This window comes from Choloepus didactylus, chromosome 3 (genome assembly GCF_015220235.1).
Source record: "Choloepus didactylus isolate mChoDid1 chromosome 3, mChoDid1.pri, whole genome shotgun sequence".
Taxonomy (NCBI): Eukaryota; Metazoa; Chordata; class Mammalia; order Pilosa; family Megalonychidae; genus Choloepus; species Choloepus didactylus.
In genome coordinates this window covers 179,411,737-179,432,256 of record NC_051309.1, presented here as the reverse complement: position 1 = coordinate 179,432,256, position 20,520 = coordinate 179,411,737, and the positions used below count along the sequence as shown (strand labels likewise).

At 40.3% G+C, this 20,520-nt stretch overlaps 2 protein-coding genes and 1 pseudogene across 2 annotated transcripts; 1 reads left to right on the top strand and 2 right to left on the bottom strand.

Moving 5' to 3' along the window:
* Positions 1–3,154: 3,154 nt before the first annotated feature.
* LOC119530561 (tripartite motif-containing protein 60-like) lies at positions 3,155–9,839 on the bottom strand. The gene is made up of 2 exons (XM_037831501.1): positions 9,731–9,839; positions 3,155–4,849 (listed from the first exon to the last, which is right to left on the bottom strand). Exon 2 carries the CDS (start codon positions 4,532–4,534, stop codon positions 3,155–3,157), a length of 1,380 nt encoding a protein of 459 aa, XP_037687429.1. The 5' UTR covers positions 4,535–4,849; positions 9,731–9,839.
* LOC119530560 lies at positions 4,798–7,100 on the top strand (annotated as a pseudogene).
* Positions 9,840–9,905: 66 nt separating the features above from the next.
* LOC119530559 (tripartite motif-containing protein 60-like) lies at positions 9,906–17,401 on the bottom strand. Its single transcript, XM_037831500.1, has 4 exons — positions 16,358–17,401; positions 14,651–14,803; positions 12,903–13,018; positions 9,906–10,002 (listed from the first exon to the last, which is right to left on the bottom strand). The coding sequence occupies exons 1-4, from the start codon at positions 17,399–17,401 to the stop codon at positions 9,906–9,908; spliced, it is 1,410 nt and encodes a 469-aa protein (XP_037687428.1).
* Positions 17,402–20,520: the final 3,119 nt, after the last annotated feature.

Sequence of the window (20,520 nt, the reverse complement as noted above, 5' to 3'; positions counted from 1 at the left end):
TCAGTGGAGCCAGAAACCCAAAACCTGATTTAATCAGAGGTAAGAGTTTCAGTGGAAGATCAGGATCAGGTGGGAAAATGAATAATGATGAGTCAAACTTCCCCACCCCTGGTGCAGAAGAATCAATCAGAGAAGTAGATAGGAAATGTCATCAGAAGGCTCTCTTTTCCCTGCTGTGGGATGTATCTGGAGTCTGTCCTATGGGTCAAAGGGAACAACACTCCCTAAAGGATTATAAAGCCAAGTAGGACCATTTCCAGACCATGGCAGTAAACATAGAAGCTGGTTGTGCCAGTTTGAATGTATTATGTACCCCCAAACGCCATTACCTTTGATGTAATCTTGTGTGGGCAGATGTATCAGTTTTGATTAGATTGTGATTCTTTGAGTGGTTCCACGGAGGTGTCGCCCACCCAACTGTGGGTGATGACTCTGATTGCATATTTCCATGGAGGTGTGGCCCCACCCATTCAGGGTGGGCCTTGATCAGTGGAGCCATATAAATGGGCTGACGAACAGAAAGAATTCAGTGCAGCTGAGAGTGATCTTTTGAAGAGGAGCTACAGCCAAGAGAGACACTTTGAAGAAAGCACAGGAGCTGCAGATGAGAGACAGTTTGAAGACAGACATTGAAAGCAGACATGTGCTCCAGAGAAGCTAAGGGAGGACAAAGGCCCCAAGAACAACTAAGAGTGACATTTTTGAGGAACTGCAGCCTAGAGAGGAACATCCTGGGAGAAAGCCAATTTGAAACCAGAACTTTGGAGCAGATGCCACCCACGTGCCTTCCCAGCTAACAGAGGTTTTCCCGACACTATTGGCCATCCTCCAGTGAAGGTACCTGATTGTTGATGCATTACCTTGGACATTTTATGGCCTTAAGACTGTAAATGTGTAACCAAATAAACCCCCTTTATAAAAGCCAATCCATTTCTGGTGTTTTGCTTTCTGGCAGCATTAGCAAACTAGAACACTGGGTTATGTTGTGTCTTCTGAACTGGACCTGGGGTGTGGGGCTTGATGGTGGGGCTCCTGTAGGACCTTCACTCCCTGGGGATATAACAGCAGCAACCCATCCATGCAAAAGCCACAGCCCTAGCACAGCATCACAGGTGAGTGCCCTGTGGAACTCAGGTTAGCTGCGACTCAGAACCCAGCTGGATCCTTGGGCATACCAGACGGCTCCAGCCCAACTTCCTGCAAGTGAAACTCAGACCTGAATGGCTAAGATGCTCTTTGATATCTCTCCACCCCTATTACCAGTCCAGCATCCTTTTGTCCCTGTAGTGCTTGGTGAGAATCCTGATGCCTGCAATTAGGTAGGAGAGATGACAGAGAGCACCTACCAGAGACAGGTGGCACCTAACAGTAATTCTAGCCAGGATATGGTTAACCTGCAACCGTTCTCCCCTTGGGGAAGAACATGACAATTTAGGGAGGGAAGAGTTGAAAGACACTGACAGAGACAACAGAACCTGGCACAGAATCTACCCTGTATGCTTTCCGGCCATTGGCTGGTAAGACCCAGATGGCTGTTGTTGCCTTAGGGTTCAAGTTAAATTGCAAAGGAGCAGGTAGTTGAAGATGACCAGGTGACCTTGGTTGTAGCTGGGAGATCTTTTTCATGATGCCAGTTGCTTTATCCATCTTGTCTTCATCTCTCTGATGAGGGGGATTCCTATCCAGGGGTTATGGGGATGGCTGAAACAGGACAGAGGATACTGGCAGCAGTTTCTTAGGCACAGAGACTCACAGCCAGGGCAGGAGGACACTGCGTCCCACAGGCCACATGGAGATGCATTCGGGAACTGAGTGAGCAGGCAGGGGCTGGAGGTACAGGCTATGCACCAACAGGGTCTGCCGTGACTCTGGTTTCAGCTGGAGGATGTGACTGATTTGCTTAGATAATTTCACAGGCTGCAGGAAACCATATCCCACCACTCAGGGAAAAGCAGGCACTGTGCCTGGTCCCCAGGATAAAGAGGGTGGTTTGGCCAGGGGATCTTATCTGAGGGGGAACACCAGGTGCCTAAGAGTGGTGAGGCCTTTGAGGCCCTCCTGATTTTGCCAGATGTTAAGGCAGCACTTACTATTGCATTTTAATATTAGACCTCATACCACACACCTTCCTCAGAGTACAGAGATATGCAAACACTACACGTAGGCAATGTGAAACTCTTCATTTCTAGGAATTGTAAACAATAACATATAGTCTCCAGAATAGAAGTGCTTAGTAAAATGATGGCAGTTTAACCCAAGGTAACACAGTACAGATATGCGGTGTTTTGAGTTAAAATACGTACATGGCTTACAAAATGTGAGAAAATGGCCAAACAAATATAGCTGATAAAAATTTGCAAAAGGAGGGACAAAATGAAAAGTAGACTATGATACTTTTTGCACACTACAGTTTTGCAAATGTGCTTAGTTTGAAACCATGGCCATTTCTTAATAGGATACACTCTCATTGCTGCCAGGATTAGCCACAACCAACACTTCAAGGACCATTCAGGTTGAGCTTAGTTAACCATTTCTGTCCTAGGTAACTGTGTAAAAGGTTTATCAGCCCTATCACTGGTAATCTTAAACTCCATCTGTGTCTTTGACACCTTATCTCCTCTGTAAACGTCCCACTTCAAATTTGGCTTCTTAAATAGTGAGCTAAACACTTTTTGATATTATATGGACTTCTGATTCTCCCACAGCAGAGGAAGTAAGACTTTTTATCATTATAATGGAAAACATGGAATTACATTGTATGTAATAAACTGATGAATTTATAGAAATGAAGAAAGTATAGGAAAATGGTAAGTGCTTCAAAGTTCATTGATGTAAGTTCAAAATGGCAAAGGTAAGGAAAAGTCCTTAATTTGGAAGTATTTTATTTTATAATTGCAAAACCATTTGGTAGTCATTTCTTCCAACATTCTTATGAAATAGGCATGATCAATGTGTTATTAGGTACAGAAACAGAGGGACAGAGAATGACTGTCTTCTAGTGTTTCAAAATAAGACCATAACGCAATATCTTTGTAAATTCCCATGTCTCTAATTATTTCAAAAGAAAAAGTTAATAAAACAATCGAATCACAAAATACCATTATCACTTATATCATATACCAACAATTAGTAAATACACAATATTCTTAGTTCTTCATTCAATGGTTACCATATGGATTGTAAGATCTGAAGCAGATCCTATAGAGAAATAAGGAAAAAGTTTTTCTTTAAATGTATCTGAGAAAGCATAAATGAGACACCTATTATCCAAATTGTAAAATGAAACCTGTCCCAACTCATAGTCCAGAAAAATGCCTACCTGTCTGGATTTTATTGTATCCATAGCACCACAGGTGTAAGACCAGAGCCGTATTCCCCAGCATCCATCTTTTGGGGATGGTGATGTAATAGCATTTCTGGGGAAAGATGCTTTACAGACACCTACATCCCACTCCCCCTTGCCTCTTATTTCCACCTGCCAATAGTGCCTGCCAAAAACAAATCCCTGAGAACTCAGGACAGATGGCAAAAAAGCAAAATTCTCAAGACTGTAAGGCAAGTTTGGGTTCATCTTTCCTAATGTCACACTTTTTTTGTCTTCTGAGATAACAAGTCTGAGGTGAGCAGTTTCAGTATCTAGTGTCAAATTTACCTTAAATGTGTTGATTATTTTGTGTAGGTTAAAATATTCTTCAAGAGAACAGATATCTTTTTTCCTTAATTCATATGAAAGGATTGCTGGAGTGTTCAGGTTTTCATGCTTGGTGTGGATAGTTTCAATACCTGTGAGGAACTCCAGTTCTGACTGCACACACTTCTCTGCTATTTCACTCACTAGATTTTTTAGTGTGTAAATGTGCTCTAAGAATTTTACTTTGTTTTCCCTTAGTTTTTTTTCAGCATACATCTGTTCTGTCTGTAATTTCAAAATAATTACATCCTGCTCTTTTCCCAAAAAACGCTTAAGTTGTTCAAATTCAGAGTACAATTCCTCCCTCTGATTTTCTACCTTTACCCGCAATTCAGATGATTTTGATACTTGGATTTCTAACCCCTTTTCAGCATCTTCAACTTGCTTCTTCAGAGGCTCAATGTAGCTTCTGAGCTTCTTCCTGTGAGTAGCTGCAGCCTGCTCAAGAGGCATCAGGTGGTGATCCCGATGGTCAGAGGAGACTTGGCACTGGGCACACAGTAGCTCCAGATCCTCCTCACAGAACAGAGTCAGAACCTGACTGTGTTTCTCACACAGGGGTTTCTCTTCCTGCCATTTCCTCTTGTTCCAATTAGTGGGAAGTTGCTTTACAATATCAGTCATGTGACATAACTGCCTGTTTTTCTTCAAGTTCCTGTCAAGGCAGTGGTGGAGGCAGATGGGACAGGGGAGGATGTCCTGCAGATCTTCCCAGCACTGTGTGATGCAGGAGCCACAGAAGTTGTGGCCACAGTCAATGGTCACTGGGTCTCTCAGGAAATCCCAGCAGAGGGGGCAGCTGGCCTCTGCTTGGAGGTCAGTAAAGGAGGCTGTAAAGGCCATTGAGCTGTGAGAAATTCTACCTAAGGATACTCCCTTCAGGATTGTCTGGTTTTCCAGGAGCTAAGAAATGTTGAATCTGATGACTCTTCAGGCCTTACTCTTCTTCTTGGAAGTCAATATCTAGGAGGGCTCAAGTGTGCTTCTGATCCCTTCCCTTTAACCCAGAAGACTCTCCCAATAGGAGCCTGCTTGTATGGCCAATTGGAGATGTCACTGCAGCTTCTCCTCTTGCTTCTGATGCCCAGACATACCGAAGCACAGAGATGGTGTCAAATTGCCCAGTAAGGAGCCGTATTCCCAGTAACCAAGTTGTTCCTGTGGGTGAGAAAATATTCTCATGTGAAATTGGAGTCAGTCAGGCATAAACTCTATCCTGCTTACACAAATCATACCTTAGGGAAACCAAGTAGTTGACTAGAGGAAATTTCTATTTATGAATGTATTTGAGGTAAGAAATGCAGTAGGGATGATACTATTCCAAATTGACCTTATTTGGATTTCCTTCAATGTACTATATTGTGAAAACAACAACAAAATAATACCTTAGCATTGAAAACAACTCAAAATGTCCAACAACTGGGGAGTGGATAAACCAATTAATGTATATCATTGCAGTGGAATATATTCTGCATTAAAAACAGAGAAGAATCTCAAGTAATTATACTGAAAGAAGACAAGCCCTCTGACTCTTCCAGAGGAATAAAATAAAATAAAATGAGGGAAAATGCAAACTAATCTATAGTGACAAAAAGAAGGTAGATGGTTTCCCTTTGGATTGGGAGATTGTTGTGGGACAGGGGTTAGGTTACAAAGGGGCAGGAGGATACATTGCAGGGTCATGGATATGTTCATTATCTTGATCGTGCTAATGGTTTCATAGATGTAGATTTGCAAAGTTACCTTATTTTGTGATTGGAAAACATGTAGTTATTATATGCCACACCAAAAAAACACTATATTTTAAAAAGTGGTGGTGTCAAAACCTTCTTACAGTGCCTGCAGATTTGGCCCTCACTTAACTCTCAGTTCAATTCACAGCCCTCTTCCCCTAGCAAACCAGTAAGGTGGCATGTCACATATGTTTTTAGGCAATTTCATAACGGTAAAATGATCCTGATTGTTAAATTTCATCTGGACTTGGAATAGCAAAAAAGACATTATAAATACCTTTGGGGACACCACAGTTTTTGCCTTTTTGAGTATGGTGACTCTTATGGTTGGGAGGTCCCTTGACAGGCCCAAGGGGCTGTGCTCATGCAGTTGTTACAGGAGATATGGGCTACTTGTTGCATGAGGCTTTCAAGCCAGGGTGATTCCCACACTTGCCCAGCAGGTGTCCATAATCCCAGGCTGTCACCTGGCTGAGGAGCAAGGACTCCCACAGAGGAGCAGTGCTTAATGCTGACTGATGGAAGCTGGGGTTCCTGTTCCTTATCCTTCTAAATGAATCTGATGCCAAGTGTGGACCATGATAGTCCTGAGAATCTTAATGTTTTGTGGAGATTATCACTTCTTGGGTATTGTAAGAAGAAAGTCATGGAAATGTAAACACTGACTAGAGATTTATGACAAAAGAATTGCCTTTAACTGTGTGTCTATTGATTGATATATGTTTTAAAGGACAGTCCTTTAGAAATATATGCTATATTATATATACATGTCCTGAAATGCCTAGAATGATGACTAGTATTTGCTTCAATGTAACTAGAGGCAGGGGAGCAGAGAGTGAGCTATAAATAACACAAGATTGCCCATATGTTGATAATTGATGAAACTAAGTAATGGGTACATGGGGGTTCATTTTGCTAAGTGATTATTTTGAAAATGTTTGAACTTTTCCATTATAAAAAGCAGAGAATTTTCAGCTTCTGGCCTAACTCTTTCAATGAGATAAACTATGAGGGGGATAGAAGATGCAAAGCAACTGACTGAAGGCATTGGAGAGCAAAGGTTATTAGGAACTCAGAAGCAAAAATCCTGGAGACTCTTCCTGTAAGTGACCTGAGGTAACTAGGAAAATGGTTCACTAATTCACTTGACCCAAAAAACCCCACAAAGTCATGCAAATCAAGAGGTTCAAATCCTCATGTTAACTTTAAGAGCACCTAATCAACTGCTCAGGTCATCAAGGGTATGCATATTTGAAAAACAACCAAGTATCTGAAAGATGTCATTTTACAGAAGCAATGTGTAAAAATCATTACCAGGGTGGTGTTGGCAGGTGGACCCATGACAAACACTAGGGATGGACATAGGGTCAGTGGCCCAAAAAGAGTGGTGAATCTTTGTTGCACATGCTGAAACATGCAGAAAGTAATGCTGAACCTAAAGTTTTAGATGTAGATACTCTGGACATTGAGCACATCCAGGTGAACACAGCCACCAAGATGCTCCAACATATTTGCAGAGCTCATGGTCAGATTAACCCATAGGTGAGCTCCCCTACAAGGCAAGATGATCCTTACTGAGAAGAACAAGTTGCCCCAAACCAAAAGAGGAGGTTGCACAAAAGAAAAAGTTATCCCAGAAGAAACTGAAGAAACAACAACTTATAGCTCGAGAATAAATGCATCAAACAATAAATGCATACACAAGTTAAAGTAAAAATGAAAATCCTGGAAAGAAGAGGCACTCCACATTGGTGCTCAGCTCAGGAGGACTCCTCCACATGGGGAATACATTCTATTTCAATGCACAGTGTGTATATATACAGTAAAAAACCATTTGCCTCTGTGCATCTTCCTGTGGCCTATTCACTCCCCTAGATTCAGCTATTCTCCCTCTCTCCTGCATCAATTCATGTTTTCTACTAGCTTATACCCATCAGTGTCAAATGAGATGTTACTGCTCTGATCTCTCTCTCACACACACAAAGATGCTCTCTTGATTCCATTTTCTTCTCCAGCTCGCATCCCAATCTTGAGTCTTTTTAGAGGAAAACTCTTTGAAAGGATGTCCTATATTTCTGCAGTTTGCTCTCTCCATTCTCTCTTAAGCCCACAACAAAACAACTTTTCATAGTCACCATCCCATGTGTGCTTCTTTTCTTAAAATTACATGATGTCTATTTTGTAAATCCAATATTTATAGTTAATCCCACACCCTTGATCTACTGACATATCCAGTAACTCTCTCCTCCTGAACCACTTTCTTCCCTCGGCTCACAGGTCACCACACACTCAGTTTCTCACCGTCCTGTCTGGACATTACTTCCATCTCTTTCACCAGATCATCCTCATCTCTCCTAACACTAAATTTAGTTTGCCAGAACAAGACTCACCACATTTAGCAAATGAAAATGGTAGACACCTTGCCACTGAATTGTATACTTGAAAGTAGTTAAAATGGGAAATTTTGTGTTGTATATACGTTGCCACAATAATTTTTTTAAAAAAGTAGAACTTTATAATATAAAAAGTGAAACCTAATGTAAACTATGAAATTTAGTTAGCAACATGATTGTAATAATATTGGTTAACAACTGGAACATATATATATACCACACTGATGTAAAATGTTAATAACCAGGAAAAGTATGCTTTGGGGAGATTCTATGGGAAGTCTACTTTCTGCATGATTTTTCTGTAAACCTACGACTACTCTAAAAATAAATATGGTGCATGTATTAAATGTAAAATATTGACTGGGAGATATTTATCTTAAAATACTATTCATCGTTTATCTGAAATTCAACTATAACTAGCCATTCTGCATTTTTTTCTGACAAATGGAACCATCACTCCTTGGGCCACTTTTTTTTTTTTTTTTAAGTACATCACTCCCTAGATTATCTCATCTCCTCCTAAGTACAATTTATATGCTAACTCCTCAGTTTTAGCCCTAGCTTGAATCTCTTCCTTAACTCTAGATCCAGTTATCCAATCACTACTTGTCATCATTTCTTGTCTTGATAATTGAAACATCTTCCTAATGTCTCTCCTGCTTCAGTTTTTCCTAATTTCCCATCTATTTTTGGCATAGAACAGGAGTCAATATTCCTGGTAAATTATGTATTTGATCATGCAATTCCTCTGCTCAAAACCCTCCAGCGGTTTTCCACTCTAATCAGTAAAGAAGCCTGTGTCCTTTCCATTGACCTCTAGGACCCTGCATGGCCATAGCCTTGTCCTCACTTTTCTGAACTCACCTTCCAAGGACTCTGCCTCCAGTTCTCTCTTACTGAGCACACTGGACTCCTTGCCATTCACTGAATTTACTGGACAATATTGGGATTCTGCCAAAGGGTAGCACTTTTGAGGGTGAAAGGACTTAGGAAATAGAGCTATTATTGCCTCTGTTCTATAGAATAAAAAAATGAGACTAACTAAGGCAATAAATAATTTACCCAGGGTCTCCTAAGTGGAGATCATGAATGGAATGTTATGTGATAAAAATAATCTATGTTTATATAATAATAAATGTATGTCTATAAGCATCTTCAACCAAATTATTTAGCAAGGAAAAAAAAATCCCCAAGTAAGGGATCACCCAGGAGTAGCTCCTGCTATCACCTACTTCCTAAGCCTCCTTCACACGTGGTCCAGGTCCAGCAGGGGATACAGAGATATTGGGGTCACGTCCACAACCACAGCTGAAGCACCCCCTCCCCTGCTCTCCCAGTACTACATACTTCTCTGAATCCCCCTAAAGCAGTCGCCCTGCCAGCCAGATAGTTTTTTGAAAGATAAATCTCATCAACTCACCTCCTAAAACTCTTTACTTGCTCAGAGAGGCCTCTAGGATCTCCGCCCAACCCCCTCCCCCCAATAGGGTCTCCCCCCATCACGTGCTATCAAGGCCCCGGGAACCCTTCTTCCTGGAATAGACCCAGCTGGAATCAGGCACTTCGGTTTCTGGGTCTGTGGATAAATTTTACTTCCCAGAGACCTCAGCCCCCACCGCGGGCCTTGAGTGTTGGAAAGTCTCCATCCTGGCGCGTCCCAGGAGGAATCACAGCCCCTGCGCGTGAGCGCGACCAGTTCAACTTCCTCCCACCCAGGACTGCGCCAGGAGCTGGAGAGGCCTGCCGTGTGTTTCCCGTTCCCTGGGTTTCTTCCAAGTCCCCTCGCCGGCTCCTATGGACAGCTGTGGGGCGCCCTGGCCGGGTCACCCCATCCCAGCCGTGGCCCGGCCACCACCCCTCTCAGCTCGTCCGGAGCCCCCTTCTCCGCTCACCTGTGGCCCGCGGCCGCTCACCTGGAGATGCTCTGTGGGGTCGTAGCTCTGCGCTGGGTGGGGAGCAGCTCTTATAGCCTTGGGGCTTGGGTGTTGCTGCCAGAACCACCCACCTGGGACTGAATTCTCCTCCCTTCCAGGCAGAGCAGACTCATCTTCCTAATCCAGGGCAGAAGACACAGCTCACCACAACTTCTCAGTTGACTGTTTTGGTCTGAACCTGGTCTGCTTCATCCTTCAAACCCTGTAGGTTGTTTCCTTTCCTGGAGGCCTTTTCTCTTAACATTTCTAATCTACAGAAAATTGAAAGAATAATTAAATTAACACCTATATACCCATCGCTTGGCTGTCCAAGTGAGCATGTATGCAATATTGCTTTGTTTCTAAGTATCCGTTTTTTTATTTGTTCATTTGTTTTCCTAAGGACTTTGAAAGTAAGTTTCAAACACCATTGCACCCTACTGCTAATGAACTTAAAATGAAGAAGTCTCTTATAACCACAATATCATTACTACAATGAAGAAATTTACTAAATTTAATAATATCAAATATTGGAAACCTTGATTATTGATGGGATTAGAACAATTTTAATGGAATGGGAGATGAAGATAATGAGGAGAATACAAGGATAATTTTTGCAAGCAGTAGTCTGAATCAGTAGTTCTTAACAGTCTCTACACCACCAGCATCGGCAACACATTAATTTATTAAAAATGCCTATCCTTGAGCCTCATCATGAACCTATGGGTGGACTTGGGGTGTCCGGAAAAGAATCTGTGATTTAGCAACTTCATCAAATGTTTCTCTGTGCACCTAAAGTTTGATAACCATTAATCTAGAAGCTGCAATCAAATGAATCAATTATTTCCCAACACCCTAATGGTTAATTCCCCACAAAAGGAAAAGGGATATAATTATACTGCATGCAATATGGGAGAAGCCTGTGTTAAGAGAGAAACTGAGGGATTTTTTGCTGTTGTTTTTTATTTTTTCCAACAGGATAAAAACTGAAAGGAAAAAGTCTCTGGCTGAATATCAAGCATTTAAAACAAGTTTACTTTTCAGAGTTAAAAACCAGAAAATAAAGGTACTGCATAGAACTCAAAAGGCCTTTTTCTCAATAGACTCCACAGGTAATATCAACCACTGCACTGTGTTCCACTAACTTATCTGCTGTTAAAGGGTCTGAAGTTAGTACTTTTACTTTAAATTGACTGGATTTAACTCTCCAGTCAAAAGATACAGATTGGCAGAATAGATAAAAAAGCATCAACCGACTACAGGCTATTGTAAGAGACTTGCCTTAAATTGAAAGACACAGGTAGGTTGAAAATGAAAAGAATTTTTTAGAATATATGTGTATACACCATGCAAAAAGTAATCAAAAAGAACTGTAGTAGCTACACTAATATCAGATAAAATAGACTTTAAGTCAAAAATTGTTACTAGGGGCAAAGAAAGTCACTATATACTTATAGATGTGTCAATTCAACAAGGAGGCATAATAAATATATATGCAACTAATGGCAGAGCTCCAAAATATATAAATCATATATTTACAGATTTGAAGAAGACATAGGCAGATCTACATTAATAGTATGAAACTTCAATACATCAATTTCAATAATGTTTAGAACATTTAGACAGATGAATAAGTAAGTAGAGGATTGAATGATACTATAAACTAACCAGACCTAACAGCTATATAGAACACTTCACCCTATAGCAGTAGAGTACACATTCTTCTCTATGCACATGGATCATTTTCCAGGATGGAGGATGTGTTAGGCCAACAAACAAGTCTTAATAAATTTAAAAATATTGAAATCACACAGTGTATCTTCTCCAACCACAAGAGAATGAAGCTAGAAATCTAAAACAGTGGAATAACTGGAAAATTCACAAATATGTGGAAATTAAACATTTAAACAACCAGTAAGTCAAAGAAGAACTCACAAGGGAAGTTATGAAATATCTTGAAGTGAATGAGAATAAAAACAAAACATATTGAAACTTATGGGATACAGCAAAGGCAATGCCAGAAGGGAAACATATAGCTCTAAATGCTTACAGTATAAAAGAAGATGGTAATGGTAGCCCAATATCATGAATGGAATTAACAACACTGAAGTGTATATTTGAAGTTAGCTAAAATGGGAATTTTTTGTGGTATGCATGTTATCAAAATACAAATTTAGAAAAAAAAATGACAACACAACATCACACTGAACTGTACAACAGAGTGTTCCCTAATGTAAACCATGGACTTAGTTAATAATATAACTATCGTATTTTTTCAATTGTAACAAAGGTAAAATACTAATGCAAAATGTTCATAATAGGGAAAACTGGTCAGCAGTGTATATGAGATCTCTGTACTTTCGGCATGGAGACATAGGGCATAAGGTTTTCCTTAAACATTGGAGTGAATGTATACAAATGTTATTTGTGATTCAAATTGTAAAGTAAATCCTCTCCCAACTCATAGTCCAGAAACATTCCAATTCATCTGGGACTTACAGAACATCATGCATCAAATGCTCCAGTACAGAACTGAATTTGCCAGCATCCATTGTTTGGAAATGGTGATATATGATCATTTCTGGGGAAAGATTCCTTACACACACCTAAAGACCATTCACTTGTGCCTCTAGCTTTTATCTGCCAAAAATGTCTCCAGCAACAAATCCCTCAGAACTCAGGACAGCTGGGTAAAAAGTGAGTGCCCTGGGATTATGATGATACTTTGGTTTCATCATCCCAAACATGTCAGTTTTTCTGTCTTCTGAGATCATAAGATTGGGATGGGCAGATTGAGGACCTAGAGTCAAATCTACCTCAACATGCTGGTCATTTTTTGTAGGCCAAAATATTGTGGCGGGATATTCCACATCTCCTTTAATTTTATGAAAATATTTCAGGGGTTTTTAGGTTCTCACACATACTACGGATACTTTTAATACCTGTTCAGTAAATCCTGGTCAGCCTGCACAAACTTCTCAAATATTGCACTTAGATTTTTTCCTGTGGCACTGTGGTCTGAAATTTGCAGTTGTTTTCAATTAATTTTTCTTGAACACTGTTTCCTACAATTAAAAGTCTAATATGAATTGCTTCCTGCTCTTTCCAAAAGAAACACTTAACTTTTTCAAATTTAGAGTTCAATTTCTTCATCCAACTTTCTACCTTCTACCTCAACTCAAGTGATTTTGAAACCTGGATTTCATACACCTTTTCAGCATCTTCAACTTGCTGTTTCAGGGGCTCAGTGGAGCTTTTGAGCTTCTTCCTGTGAGGAGCTACATGTTGCTAAAGGGGCATCAGGGGTGAACCTGGTGGTCAGAAGAGACCCGACACTGGAACACAGTCACTCCAGGTCCTGCTCACAGAACAGGGTCAGAACATGATTGTGTTTCTCACACAGGGTTTCTCTTCCTGAGGTTTCCTCTTGCTCCTCCTGGCAGGAAGCTGCGTCACAGTCTCAGTCATGTGGCACAATTGGCTGTTTCTGTCGAAGCTCCCATTGGGGCAGTGGTGGAGGCAGTGAGGACAGGGGAAGATGTCCTGTAGATCATCCCAGCACTGGTGAATGCAGGAGCCATAAAATTTCCCTGTACTATGGAAGTATTGAAATCTTGGACTTGAACAGATATTTGCACACTGATGTTCACAGCAGCATTTTTCACATTTGCCAAAAGATGGAGGCAACTAAACTGTCCATCAACCAATGAATGGATAAACAAATTATGGTACAACTATAATGGAGTAATATTCAGCTATACAAAGAATAGAGTCCTCATACTTACAATAAAGTGGATGAAACTTGAAACATTATGCTGAGTGATATAAGCCAGACACAAAAGGTCAAATATTATACGATCTCACTGATATGAACTAATTATAACAAGCAAACTGATGGAGTTGGAATCTAGAATATACAATAACAGAAGATGGGTTGGGGGTAGAGAATTGGGAGTAAATGCTTAATCTGTACACAATTTCTTTTTAGGTTGCTTGTAAAGATTTGGAAATGGATGGTAGAAATGGAAGCACATTATTGTTAGTGTAATTAACAACATTGAATATATATGATTGTAGTTAAAATGGAAAACTTTAAGTCATATATGTTCATAGAATTAAAATTAAAAGATAAAACATCAGACTTTATAACACAGTGAACCCTATTGTAAACGATGGATAATAGTTAATAGTAGAAGTAGAAGAGCATACTTTCATGAATTATGAGAAACGTACTACACTAATAGAAGGTGTTAACAACAAGGTGGCATATGGGGCAATACACTCAATGTAAACTATGGACTACAGTTAATAGTACAATTTTAATATTCTTTCATCTGTTGTAAAAAAAAACATACCACACTAAGGCAAAGTGTCAACAATGGGAGGTAAAAAAATGGGAACATGGTATTTTTTACATGATGTTTAAAATGACAACTTTACCAATTAGAATAATTTAAAAATCAAATGTGCTACAGCTAGATGTATCTCTGTTAGTGTTCAGAACTTTGCACACACACATACCCTTTCTGGTTCATTCACTCTCAAGAGAGTAACAGTCAAGAATCTACACAACTAAGTGGTTAAAAAACTAGGCTGTTTATACAAATTTTAGGTTTGAATTCCTATCAAGATGACTGATTTCACTTGGAGCAGTAAGAGAGAGATGATCTTAGTGCTGTGAAGATCAACTCAAGTATGTAATTGTTTTCAGAAGTTTATGAGTGATGAGGTGTCTGAGACCATTGAAATAGATTCTATCTGAATTAATTTTCTTGAACCTTCCAGAACTTGACCTTGTTCACCAGTCTCTGAATGCATATTCTTAGCATGTTTAAAAGATTGCTTTTCCCCAATAGATCCATGAGATATGGATTTCCCAGGGTCGTGCCTTTCTTCTTCTGCTTCCTTCCCAGTTGATACCAGTTCTGTATCTAAAGGCTCCCAGAGAGAGCGGTCTCCACAGACAGTTCCACTCTTCACTGCACTGCACTGACTGATGTTCATGGGAGCAGTTGGGGTGGAGCAGATCTCGGCATCTCTATGGGCTTTACAGAAAATTTTGTGGTTGGCAAACTGACAGTCAAGAGAATAGAGAGAGAAGTGAAATTATATGGTTTCTGGGCTTCCTCAGTGAGGGAGAATTTCGATTCAAGGACCAGGACAAAGATTTTCCTTTTATCAGCCATGCAGACACCTGGATTCCAGTAATTTTCCCCTGAACATCAAAGATATTTATTTACTGTGAAAGATAAAAACTATTTACAACGATGTGGATGAACTTGCTAAATACTCATACATTATCATAGGGTATGATGGAAAGCTAAATATTCTCTCACCACGGACCATGAGTCCTCATGACTCTCTTCAGCGTTATGATTCTGTTTCTTTTGAAGCATTCCAGAATCATATACAGATTCTTGTTTGTTTGCTTGTTCTTATACCAATGGGAGCATGCTACATGCAGTGTTCTGCACTTTGCTTTTCCACTTAAATAATATGGAGATATTTTCATATCCCATATGCAATTCTAGTTCATCTACATTTAAGTATTTGCTGCCTCTTCAGTCAAGGCTGAATGAGAAATATTGATGGTTGTTTTGAAGAACCAGTGGTGAATTTTTTAATTTTGTGAAGGTTTTGTATTTTACAATTGCAAAAAGGTTTTTTAGCTGATTCCCATGATTGTCCATGAAACTGACAAAACAAATAGTAAATTATATGTAATTACAGATGAAAATTGACAAAAATGAATTTTCCTGGCATTTGGAAATAGGGCAAATAAAGAATAATTCCTGATATCAAAATATCCCACGAATTAAGCTGGGATCCCACACTGCCACAGGATTGCTGTGGGCACTCCTCAAGGGAAATATCAACACCCACCCAAAATTCAGTTTGATGTCAACACTCAGGACATCACACACACACAAAGAGTGTATGAAAAGATTTATTATTCTTCTAATGAGTCTTTTTGGGGAGAGGTGGGTGACACTCAAACAGATACAATTTTCACATGGAACTGAGAGGTGACAAGATTGAGGTTTTACGGTGGTGGGGTGGTGAGAGTGGGGTGAGGATTCCTGTACAGGCAGGGCCTGGGGTGGTATCATCTCTCATCTGCACCAAAGGGAAAGCACCCAAATTTTCTTATCAGCTTACACAGATAAACTTGGGCAGAGGGGAAGAGAAGGAGGTGAGTCCTAGAAGATTTTACTAGTCAAACATCAAAATTCTTTACATTTTTTATTACAATTTCCCTCCAAAGCACAGGAGGAACATATAATGCACAAAAGTCTCACAGAGAGTTCATCATTCATCTATGACCAAACTGAGTGTAAGGCATTTTGTAGTAGGTCCAACAGAGAAATAAGGCACAATTTTTTCTGTAAACACACCCTTGTATGTATACATATATGATCTATTACTCAAATTATAAAATGAAACCTCTCCCAGCTCATAGTCCAGAAAAATTCCAATCTGTCTGTGGCTCACTGAATCCAACGTACCACCTGTACTAGTCCAGAGATGAACCTTCCAGCATCCATTGTTTGGAGATGGGGATATGCAGGCACTCATTGGGAAGGATTCTTTACAGACACCTAAGGCCAATTCACCTGTGCCTCTCACTTCTACTTGCCAAAAATGTCTTCCAGCATCAAAGCCCTCACAACTCCGGACAGCCTGGTAAGAAGTAAATGCCTTGGATTGAGGAAGACATTTTGGTTTCATCACTCCAAATATGGCAGTTTTTCTGTCTTCTAAGATGATAAGATTTGGGTGAGCAGTTTTAGGATCTAATGTTAAATCTACCTTAAATATGCTGATCAGTTTTTGCAGGCCAAAATATTGCAGAGGGAGGCTAAACCTCTCTTTCTGTAATTCGTATGAGAAGACTTCCGGGGTTTTTAGGTTTTCATGCTTGTTGAAAATACTTTCAATTCCTTTCAGTAAATCCACATCTGTCTGTACATACGTCTTTGTTATTTCACATATCAGATTTTTCATTGTTGACAAATATTGTGAAATTTGGCTTATGTTCTCAGTTAATTTGTCTTCAATGTTCTTTTCTTCATTTAGTAGTCTGTTATGAGTTGCTTCCTGCTCCTTCGCTAAGAAACACTCCAGCTTCTCAAATTCAGAGTTTAATTTCCTCCTCCACTTTTCCACGTCCCCTTTCAATTCACATGATTTTAAGAGTTGGATTTCAAGATTCTTCTCAGCACTTTCGATGTTCTCCTTCAGGGATCCAATGTAGCTTTTGAGCTTCTTCCTGTGAGTAGCTGCAGCCTGCTCAAGAGGCATCAGGTGGTCAGAGGAGACCCTGCACTGGGCACACAATAGCTCCATGTCCTGCTCACAGAACAGGGTCACAACCCAATTGTGCTTCTCACACAGGGATTTCTCTTCTTGGTATTTCCTCTTGCTACTGCTGGTGGGGAGTTGCTTCACAATTTCCATCATGTGGCACAATTGGGCGTTCCTCTTGAAGTACCCATTGGAGCAGTGGTGGAGGCAGACAGGGCAGGGGAAGGTGTCCTGCAGATCTTCCCAGCACTGGTGGATGCAGGAGCCACAGAAGTTGTGCCCACAGTCAGTGGTTACTGGGTCTCTCAGGAAATCCAGGCAGAGGGGGCAGCTGGCCTCTTCTTGGAGGTCTCTCAAAGAGGCCATTGTGCGCTGAGGGTTTCTTTCTAATGAGACTCCTTTTAGAAAGTTCTGGTTCTCCAAAAGCTGTGAAAAGGGAGGAGCTGATGATTACTGAGGTTTTTCTCTTTTTTGCAAGACAGGCTAAGGATTTCCCAAGTTCCCCAGGAAGCTATAGCTAGTCAAACTTTTTTCTGCCTTTCACTTCAGCTTTAGAAGCAGTTGCCAGAGTATAGTACCAATCACTTCCTGATCTGATCTTCCTGGCACTTTCTCCATCTATACTCAATGGCCAGAAAATTGAAGTGTGGCTCTATAGTTCTCTTTGTCAGGAAAGACCCACAGCTCCAAGAAACAACAGAAGATAACTACATATGGATACAAGCAGCAAATTCCAGACAGTACGGAAATTGATTGACCAGGATTCCTCAACAAAACATAATGAGGAAAAATGAATAATATGTATTAAAAAGATGAAGAAAATATACAACCACAAAACTTAATTATTTTCCAGATTCAAAAACATATATTTCCAACACACAAAAAATGTCAACATGAATAGTACGTATCATATAAAAGAAATTGTTAATCATTATTACCTAGATAATGACAACAATATGTTAATAAAGAAAGCTCTGTAATTTAGACATGAACAATAGCTATATTTGCACATAAAATATGATGTCTAGGATTTGCTTCAAAATAAACATGGGTGGGTGAGTATGGGGACATAATTTGGTAGATGGGTACAGGTGTTTATTTTATTATTTTCTCTACTATTTTATATGATTTAAAATGTTCCAAAATAAAAAATATTTTTTTTAAAGGTAAACATTTTTTGCAACATGTCTCCAGCTCTTTTCATCCAAGCCAGCTCCTCTGAATCCCTTCTTTGGGTCTCTAAATTTCTTTCCTTCTCTTGATTCTCTACCACCTCACAGCTGTTTCCTATTCCAATTTCTTCACTCTCCTTGTGCCATTCCCCAAACTCAATGAATATCTCACAAATTGAGGTAAATTGAGATTGTGGTAAAACTAGGATTGACACATGGATTCCAACTGCTTGCACACCATGTATATTGATACCCAGGCCTGAGCAGATAATACCTTTTGTGCAGAGAAAAGATTGATTAGGATAGGGTGGAGGGGTGGTTCCTTGATCTTCCAATCTCAGATATGCAGGGAAACAAAGAAAACTACCTTCACTTTCCATTTCACTTTGGTGTCAGCATGAACATAAAAATAGATAAATCTCCAGAATCATTTTTTTGAAACAATAGAATTTGATGTGGCATGGTTTGAAGAATTTCTGAAGTGTATTCACATTTTATTTCCTTTTTCATGTTCTAATTTAGATTTGCTGATTATTTCCAACACTATGCAGAATTTGATGAGTTGGACAAATTTATTTTGAAGACCTGAAGCCCTTGAAATCCTGAGATTTTCAGCAAAATAAATCCCACATGTATAAAAATGTCAGTAAATATATATTTACTCTTCAATTAAGTAATACCACAGTTTCGTACAAAACTTGAAATAGTTCATTTTTTAAAAAGGAAACTGAAGCAGAAATGAGCCTGTGCCTAGCACATGATAGGTCCACACACAGGATCACATCCTAGTTTCTACAACTGCTTCAAATCCAGTGAAGATACATGGAGATCTCAGGGCCTTTTCCACATCTACAGAAAGGGCTAATCCACTTTGACCCTCCAACCACATCATCTTCTGAACCAGCTTAAAATTTGTTCTCTGCTGGCTAGAAGATCTCTTCAAAATTAATCAAACAATTCAATTCCTCAGATAAGGCCCCCACACCACCCTGATTCAGCTAATTCCCCCATGATCAGCAATTATAGACTATGATGAGGCTCCTCACAGATAACCTCACTCCCTGCCTCAGGCTCCGTGGTCTTCCTGCTCTGGCCTCCGAAATTGAGCCCCCGTCCCGAGGCCCTGCTTACCTGTGGATCCCGGGGTGCTCACTGCCTGTGCTTTGCTCTGGTCCCGGCTGTGCACGGGGCCGGGAGTTTTCCTGTGCGTGGAGGGCGTTGCAGGGAACACCGGCCAGAAAACTGTTGGTTCCTCCCTTCTATGTAGGGCAGACTGTCCTCCTCAGTCTAGGTCAGAAGATAAAACACAGCACAACCCTTGGATTCCCTGAAATGGTTGAAACACAGCCTTCAGGCTTATAAACCTGTGGGAAGTTTCTTACCTTTGTCCCATTGGACAGAATCGAGATGCAATCAACTTCTTTCCTTTTTCCCATTGGACAGATCAAGATGTAATCAGTCCCCCAGAAAAGAGAGTCCCGATGATATTTTCCATCTAGCTCTCTGGTTGCATTCTCTCTCCCGGGGCGTTGCCTCCTCCTCCTCCTCCACTTAAATTGTCTCTAATTTAATCAGTGGTCTGGTCTCTGATTCCTTGAGTACTTTGAAAAGTCCTCCCTTTATTTTTCTCAAGCATGCAGAATGGAGACTTTGCTAACTAGCCTTGGCTTGCTACTCCTCAAGGTCTTTAAATTCTCTCAGACACTGAAGGGTGGTGTTTAAAGAGTAGATCTACAGCTTAGTCTTTTGGATTCACAAACTCCTTCTGGTAGTTCTCAACTTCCACACACCATCAGGAAGCAGACAAGCTTCTTTCTTACTCTGCTCATAGTGGAGGAGGGGCTTTTGTAGGAGTATTGAGTGAAACAGGGAGGTTGGATGACTGGTCGGTGTCAGGGATGGCAATCGAGCAGGCTTCCTTAGTTGGAATGTAGGAGAATTTTGCTTTTGAGTGACACAAAAATGTAGCTTAAATAAGTCCACGTGGTGACACTGACGTTCAGTGAAAATGTCTATAACTCATCCATAGCACATGATTTCAATTACTCACGTGGTGAAAACACCTGAGTCTCCTCCTCCATACTTGATCTTTCTCGGGATTTTCATATTAGTATATACAACACCATGTGAACTTCCATTCATAGATGGCTCCTTCATTCATATATTTGTTCAACAAATGTGTGGAGTGCTGACTTTGTGTGCCCGTTGACTAGAAGTCTGGAACACAAGCATCATCACAGCTCCTGCCAACAGAGAGCTGCAGTTCAGAGGTGAAAGATATGAGAATGAAGGTTTTAGTCCCCTTCCTTGTGT

Bases quoted from the DNA above. Each gene is read 5' to 3' on its own strand.
- LOC119530561 (XM_037831501.1), bottom strand. From the start codon at position 4,534: ATGGCCTTTACAGCCTCCTTTACTGACCTCCAAGCAGAGGCCAGCTGC.
- LOC119530559 (XM_037831500.1), bottom strand. From the start codon at position 17,401: ATGGCCTCTTTGAGAGACCTCCAAGAAGAGGCCAGCTGCCCCCTCTGC. The intron at 14,804-16,357 runs GTGAGAGGCACA...CTTGACTGTCAG, and splicing joins GACATTTTTGGCAAGTAGAA to TTTGCCAACCACAAAATTTT. The intron at 10,003-12,902 runs GTAGAAGGTAGA...AATTTTCTGTAG, and splicing joins TCAAAATCACTTGAGTTGAG to ATTAGAAATGTTAAGAGAAA.